An 8,221-nucleotide genomic window follows, 5' to 3' on the forward strand; every position below is an offset into this window, starting at 1 on the left:
TTTCAGACACACACACTTTCAGACACACACACGTTCAGACACAGACACGTTCAGACACACACTTTCAGACACACACACTTTCAGACACACACACGTTCAGACACACACACTTTCAGACACACACACGTTCAGACACACACACGTTCAGACACACACACGTTCAGACACACACGTTCAGACACACACACGTTCAGACACACACGTTCAGACACACACACGTTCAGACACACACGTTCAGACACACACACTTTCAGACACACACACACGTTCAGACACAAACACACGTTCAGACACACACACGTTCAGACACACACACGTTCAGACACACGTTCAGACACACACACGTTCAGACACACACACTTTCAGACACACACACGTTCAGACACACACACGTTCAGACACACACACGTTCAGACACACACACTTTCAGACACACACACGTTCAGACACACACACGTTCAGACACACACACTTTCAGACACACACACGTTCAGACACACACACGTTCAGACACACACACTTTCAGACACACACACGTTCAGACACACACACGTTCAGACACACACACTTTCAGACACACACACACGTTCAGACACACACACGTTCAGACACACACACTTTCAGACACACACACCTTCAGACACAAACACACGTTCAGACACACACACGTTCAGACACACACACGTTCAGACACACACACTTTCAGACACACACACGTTCAGACACACACACGTTCAGACACACACACTTTCATATGGACGCCCCCTCAGTAGTCGTCGTAGCGGTACGTGTTGGGGTAGGCGTAGCGGTAGTCATGGTAATGGCAGTGGCGGTAGCGCCCCCTCAGTAGTCGTCGTAGCGGTACGTGTTGGGGTAGGCGTAGCGGTAGTCATGGTAACGGCAGTGGCGGTAGCGCCCCCTCAGTAGTCGTCGTAGCGGTACGTGTTGGGGTAGGCGTAGCGGTAGTCATGGTAACGGCAGTGGCAGTAGCGCCCCCTCAGTAGTGGTCGTAGCGGTACGTGTTGGGGTAGGTGTAGCGGTAGTTATGGTAATGGCAGTGGCGGTAGCGCCCCCTCAGTAGTCGTCGTAGCGGTACGTGTTGGGGTAGGCGTAGCGGTAGTCATGGTAATGGCAGTGGCGGTAGCGCCCCCTCAGTAGTCGTCGTAGCGGTACGTGTTGGGGTAGGCGTAGCGGTAGTCATGGTAACGGCAGTGGCGGTAGCGCCCCCTCAGTAGTCGTCGTAGCGGTACGTGTTGGGGTAGGCGTAGCGGTAGTCATGGTAATGGCAGTGGCGGTAGCGCCCCCTCAGTAGTCGTCGTAGCGGTACGTGTTGGGGTAGGCGTAGCGGTAGTCATGGTAATGGCAGTGGCGGTAGCGCCCCCTCAGTAGTCGTCGTAGCGGTACGTGTTGGGGTAGGCGTAGCGGTAGTCGTAGGCGTCCGCCCGCTCCGTCTTGGTCTGCAGAGGTTCGGGCTGAAAGGACAAAGACTTGATGACGCCGCCCGACTCCTCCGTCACCTTCACCTCGGTGGAGTACGAGGACGAGGAGGCGCCGTCGTCCAGCAGAGAGGAGCAGCCGGGGAGCCCCGGGGGCTTCGGGGGGGCGCAGGGCGGGTAGGACGGCAGGCCGGCAGAGGGCTTAGGACAGGACTGGTAGGAAGGCAGCGCCGCCGGAGGCTTGGGGCAGGGCTGGTAGGAGACCTGCGGAGGATCAGGACTCAGGTTAATGTTCACAAACACGTCCGTGTCCAAGTGTCCGTCACAGAGACGACAGCGGCGTCCCCGGGGTCCAGGTCGCAGTCACACCTCGCTACAGGAAGTGATGTTTCAACTCCTGGGGACAGTACTCTCGTGTGATTGGTCAGGGACTGTCAGGACCGGGCTGGACCCGTTCCCACCCTACGGTAAATACGGATATGGACACTCGTCTGGTCCCGGAGGTGGTCTCGTCCGTCAGTGGGTTCGAATCCGGACGGAACGCATCGCCACGGGAACCGTTCGCCAAAATGTGAGGGTGTTCACACGGCGCCGCGGTATCCTAGGAAGGTCCTTTCATCATCCACAAACACTCTGATGAAGGCTCTGCCCCTAGAGGAGGAGGTGGTAACCATAACAACGCTGAAACAGGACGCAGGGGCCAAGGGGAGCACCGGAGACCAGGACCGGATCCTCCTCAAGGCTCATTCTGGCTCAACTTCTGTTCGTACTTTTCCGGAAGATTACGGATGCAGGTGAGACGGAGCAGAACCACCCGAAACCGCTGGGCCACAGGAGCCAGAATGGAGTGGTGATTTTTAGAAATCGTACCCACGGCTCACTGTCGGCGTCGGTTGGTCCTTATTTCACACACGTACAGAGTAACCGCCCTGTTTCCCCGTGTTTTACGGTTCAGCTACGCTGCGTCTTAGAGCGTAACTCCCGGACAATTACGTGCTAAGACGCAGACTAATGCACAGGGGGGCGGGTGCGGGGGACGGGGGGACGGGGGGACGGGGGCGGGGGAAGAGGGCGGGCGGTACGCTCTAAGCCGCGGGAGGACCTGGTCCTTAATGATTGGTGGGAAAGGAGCAGGAGTTACGCTGAAGTCCGGGCAAAGTACGCTCTCAGTCCCAGCCTGAGCGGGAGTTACTCTGTACGTGTGTGAAATAAGGACCGAGCGACGCCGACAGTGAGCCGTGGGTACGATTTCTAAACATCACTACTCCATTCTGGCTCCTGTGGCGCAGCGGTTTCTGGAGGTTCTGCTAAGTACCACCAGAGACAGACAGTAAATGGATGGTAAATGGACTTGTACTTATATAGCGCCTTTCTAGTCATCTGACTACTCAAGGCGCTTCACAGTGTTTGTCACATTCACCCATTCACACAGACATTCACACTGATGGCAGTGGACATCTACATACCATCTAATCTGATCTAACCATGCACACCACGTTCACACACCCATGCGCAGCACGGGGAGCAATTCAGGGTTCAGTGTCTTGCCCAAGGACACTTCGACATGTGGACCGGGGGGAGATGGGGATCGAACCACCAATCTCTCGAACAGAGGACGACCCACTCTGCCACCAAGCCACAGCCGCCCAGTACAGTACCATCTGCAAAGTACGAACAGTTGTTGAGCCAGATCGAGCCCTCAGGAGGATCCGGTCCAAACCTGGTCTCCGGTGCTCCGGTGCTCCCCTTCACCCCTGCGGCCGGTGTCAGCGTTGTTATGGTTACCAACTCATCGTCACAAACTTCCGGCGTGTTTACGAAATGTTTTTACATCACGTCCGTTTTCTGCAAAGACAGATTTTTACGTCTGCGACGCTTGGATGCGTGAGTGGAACCGCGGCGGCCTCGGCCCCCAGGTGCAGCCCCCCCGATGAGCTCCACTCACCTTGGTCGTGGTGGTGATGATGGTCTGCAGGGCCGCGGGGGAGCCCGGGGCGTTGCTGGGGTAACGGCAGGGGTACTCGGCGCTGTAGTAGTGGTGGTTGTCGCTGTAAGGGGCGGAGCTCTTCAGGAGCTCCTTCCAGCCGGCGGGAGACTTCGTCTGAGGGTCGAAGGAGGAGCCGGGGGACGAGAGAGGGGCCGCCGGGGGGGCCGAGGAAGAGGAGGGACCCAGGACCGGAGCCACCCTGCACAGACACCAGGACCAGGGTTAGACCTGTTTACATCAGGACCAGGGTTAGACCTGTTTACACCAGGACCGGGGTTAAACCTGTTTATATCAGGGTTAGACCTGTTTACATCAGGACCAGGGTTAGACCTGTTTACATCAGGACCAGGGTTAGACCTGTTTATATCAGGACCAGGGTTAGACCTGTTTACATCAGGACCAGGGTTAGACCTGTTTACATCAGGACCAGGGTTAGACCTGTTTATATCAGGACCAGGGTTAGACCTGTTTACATCAGGACCGGGGTTAGACCTGTTTACACCAGGACCAGGGTTAGACCTGTTTACATCAGGACCAGGGTTAGACCTGTTTATATCAGGACCGGGGTTAGACCTGTTTACATCAGGACCGGGGTTAGACCTGTTTATATCAGGACCAGGGTTAGACCTGTTTACATCAGGACCGGGGTTAGACCTGTTTATATCAGGACCAGGGTTAGACCTGTTTATATCAGGACCAGGGTTAAACCTGTTTACATCAGGACCAGGGTTAGACCTGTTTATATCAGGACAAGGGTTAGACCTGTTTACATCAGGACCAGGGTTAGACCTGTTTATATCAGGACCAGGGTTAGACCTGTTTATATCAGGACCAGGGTTAGACCTGTTTACATCAGGACCAGGGTTAGACCTGTTTACATCAGGACCAGGGTTAGACCTGTTTATATCAGGACCATGGTTAGACCTGTTTACATCAGGACAAGGGTTAGACCTGTTTACATCAGGACCATGGTTAGACCTGTTTACATCAGGACAAGGGTTAGACCTGTTTACATCAGGACCAGGGTTAGACCTGTTTACATCAGGACCAGGGTTAGACCTGTTTACATCAGGACCAGGGTTAGACCTGTTTACACCAGGACCAGGGTTAGACCTGTTTACATCAGGACCAGGGTTAGACCTGTTTACATCAGGACCAGGGTTAGACCTGTTTACATCAGGACCAGGGTTAGACCTGTTTATATCAGGACCATGGTTAGACCTGTTTACATCAGGACCAGGGTTAGACCTGTTTACATCAGGACCAGGGTTAGACCTGTTTACATCAGGACCAGGGTTAGACCTGTTTATATCAGGACCAGGGTTAGACCTGTTTACACCAGGACCAGGGTTCGACCTGTTTACATCAGGACCAGGGTTAGACCTGTTTACACCAGGACCAGGGTTAGACCTGTTTACATCAGGACCAGGGTTAGACCTGTTTACATCAGGACCAGGGTTAGACCTGTTTACATCAGGACCGGGGTTAGACCTGTTTACATCAGGACCAGGGTTAGACCTGTTTACATCAGGACCGGGGTTAGACCTGTTTACATCAGGACCAGGGTTAGACCTGTTTATATCAGGACCAGGGTTAGACCTGTTTACATCAGGACCAGGGTTAGACCTGTTTATATCAGGGTTAGACTTGTTTACATCAGGACCAGGGTTAGACCTGTTTATATCAGGACCAGGGTTAGACCTGTTTACATCAGGACCAGGGTTAGACCTGTTTATATCAGGACCGGGGTTAGACCTGTTTACATCAGGACCGGGGTTAGACCTGTTTACATCAGGACCAGGGTTAGACCTGTTTACATCAGGACCAGGGTTAGACCTGTTTACATCAGGACCAGGGTTAGACCTGTTTACACCAGGACCAGGGTTAGACCTGTTTACATCAGGACCAGGGTTAGACCTGTTTACATCAGGACCAGGGTTAGACCTGTTTATATCAGGGTTAGACCTGTTTACATCAGGACCAGGGTTAGACCTGTTTATATCAGGACCAGGGTTAGACCTGTTTACATCAGGACCAGGGTTAGACCTGTTTACATCAGGACCGGGGTTAGACCTGTTTATATCAGGGTTAGACCTGTTTACATCAGGACCGGGGTTAGACCTGTTTATATCAGGACCAGGGTTAGACCTGTTTATATCAGGGTTAGACCTGTTTACATCAGGACCAGGGTTAGACCTGTTTACATCAGGACCAGGGTTAGACCTGTTTACATCAGGACCAGGGTTAGACCTGTTTACATCAGGACCAGGGTTAGACCTGTTTACATCAGGACCAGGGTTAGACCTGTTTACATCAGGACCAGGGTTAGACCTGTTTACATCAGGACCAGGGTTAGACCTGTTTACATCAGGACCAGGGTTAGACCTGTTTATACCAGGGTTAGACCTGTTTACATCAGGACCAGGGTTAGACCTGTTTATATCAGGACCAGGGTTAGACCTGTTTACATCAGGACCAGGGTTAGACCTGTTTATATCAGGGTTAGACCTGTTTACATTAGGACCAGGGTTAGACCTGTTTACATCAGGACCAGGGTTAGACCTGTTTACATCAGGACCAGGGTTAGACCTGTTTACATCAGGACCAGGGTTAGACCTGTTTATATCAGGGTTAGACCTGTTTACATCAGGACCAGGGTTAGACCTGTTTATATCAGGGTTAGACCTGTTTACATCAGGACCAGGGTTAGACCTGTTTATATCAGGGTTAGACCTGTTTACATCAGGACCAGGGTTAGACCTGTTTATATCAGGGTTAGACCTGTTTACATCAGGACCAGGGTTAGACCTGTTTACATCAGGACCAGGGTTAGACCTGTTTATATCAGGACCAGGGTTAGACCTGTTTACATCAGGACCAGGGTTCGACCTGTTTACATCAGGACCAGGGTTAGACCTGTTTACATCAGGACCAGGGTTAGACCTGTTTACATCAGGACCAGGGTTAGACCTGTTTATATCAGGACCAGGGTTAGACCTGTTTACATCAGGACCAGGGTTAGACCTGTTTACACCAGGACCAGGGTTAGACCTGTTTACACCAGGACCAGGGTTAGACCTGTTTACATCAGGACCAGGGTTAGACCTGTTTACATCAGGACCAGGGTTAGACCTGTTTACACCAGGACCAGGGTTAGACCTGTTTACATCAGGACCAGGGTTAGACCTGTTTACATCAGGATCTGGTTCAGAGGCTGACCTGGGGTCACATAAGTCCGACGTCATGGGGTACGAAGGCGAGGTCAGGTATCCCTGGAACTCGTAGCCGGGCCGGCCCATGTAAAGCCTGGGATTGGCTGGTTTCTGCAGAGTGGGCGGGGCCTCTCCCAGTGCATTGTGGGGGTTGTAGTAGGGCTCTGGACTCTGGAATGCTGGGTAATGCTGCGGGAAACTGGGCTCCATGAAGGAGATCCTGTCCGAAGGGTCGACGCAGGAGAGGAGGGCGGGGCCCAGAGCCTGAAACAACAACAACAACAAACGCGTAAACAACAACAAACAAACAAGTAAACAATAAACAAACAAACAAACAAGTAAACAATAAACAAACAAACGAGTAAACAATAAACAACAAACAAACGAATAAACAACAAACAAATGAATAAACAACAAACAAACAAACTAGTAAACAATAAACAACAAACAAACGAGTAAACAACAAACAAACGAGTAAACAACAACAAACAAAAAAACGAGTAAACAAACAACAAACAAACGAATAAACAACAAACAAATGAGTAAACAACAAACAAACAAACGAGTAAACAACAACAAACAAACAAACGAGTAAACAACAAACCAACGAGTAAACAATAAACAACAAACCAACGAGTAAACAACAACAGCAGCTGTGGTGGTTGTTGTTGTTTACCTGGGGCTCCAGGAGGCGTCTCTTGGGCGTGAACGGCGGCGAGCTGACCCGCCTCTTCACCGAACTCCTCCTGGCTTCAGTCTCAGACTTGGACTCTGGTCTGGGATGATCATGGACCCCTTTAGCCTTTAGACCGTTAAGTTCAGACGACAAAAGGAGACCGTTAAGTTCAGACGACTAAAGGAGACCGTTAAGTTCAGACGACAAAAGGGGGACCGTTAAGTTCAGACGACAAAAGGAGACCGTTAAGTTCAGACGACTAAAGGAGACCGTTAAGTTCAGACGACAAAAGGAGACCGTTAAGTTCAGACGACTAAAGGAGACCGTTAAGTTCAGACGACAAAAGGAGACCGTTAAGTTCAGACGACAAAAGGAGACCGTTAAGTTCAGACGACTAAAGGAGACCGTTAAGTTCAGACGACTAAAGGAGACCGTTAAGTTCAGACGACAAAAGGAGACCGTTAAGTTCAGACGACAAAAGGAGACCGTTAAGTTCAGACGACAAAAGGAGACCGTTAAGTTCAGACGACTAAAGGAGACCGTTAAGTTCAGACGACAAAAGGAGACGGTTAAGTTCAGACGACTAAAGGAGACGGTTAAGTTTAGTCACTAAAGGAGACGGTTAAGTTTAGTCTCTAAAGGAGACGGTTAAGTTTAGTCACTAAAGGAGACGGTTAAGTTTAGACACTAAAGGAGACGGTTAAGTTTAGTCACTAAAGGAGACGGTTAAGTTTAGTCTCTAAAGGAGACGGTTAAGTTAAGTCTCTAAAGGAGACGGTTAAGTTTAGTCTCTAAAGGAGACGGTTAAGTTAAGTCTCTAAAGGAGACGGTTAAGTTTAGTCACTAAAGGAGACGGTTAAGTTTAGTCTCTAAAGGAGACGGTTAAGTTTAGTCTCTAAAGGAGACGGTT

At 51.0% G+C, this 8,221-nt stretch overlaps 1 protein-coding gene across 1 annotated transcript in view; it reads right to left on the minus strand.

Moving 5' to 3' along the window:
• Positions 1-1,154: 1,154 nt before the first annotated feature.
• Positions 1,155-8,221, minus strand: part of gcm2 (glial cells missing transcription factor 2) — a 12,139-nt gene continuing 5,072 nt past the window's right edge. Inside the window, exons 5-8 of the mRNA XM_083940883.1 lie at positions 7,312-7,437; positions 6,643-6,899; positions 3,382-3,622; positions 1,155-1,700 (exon numbers count right to left, since the gene is read on the minus strand). Of these exons, the coding sequence (XP_083797009.1) occupies positions 1,383-1,700; positions 3,382-3,622; positions 6,643-6,899; positions 7,312-7,437 (942 nt within the window). The 3' untranslated portion in view covers positions 1,155-1,382. The remainder of the gene's footprint in view (positions 1,701-3,381; positions 3,623-6,642; positions 6,900-7,311; positions 7,438-8,221) is intronic.

The sequence above is a fragment of the Echiichthys vipera genome (genome assembly GCF_963691815.1).
Source record: "Echiichthys vipera genome assembly, contig: SCAFFOLD_64, whole genome shotgun sequence".
Taxonomy (NCBI): domain Eukaryota; kingdom Metazoa; phylum Chordata; class Actinopteri; order Perciformes; family Trachinidae; genus Echiichthys; species Echiichthys vipera.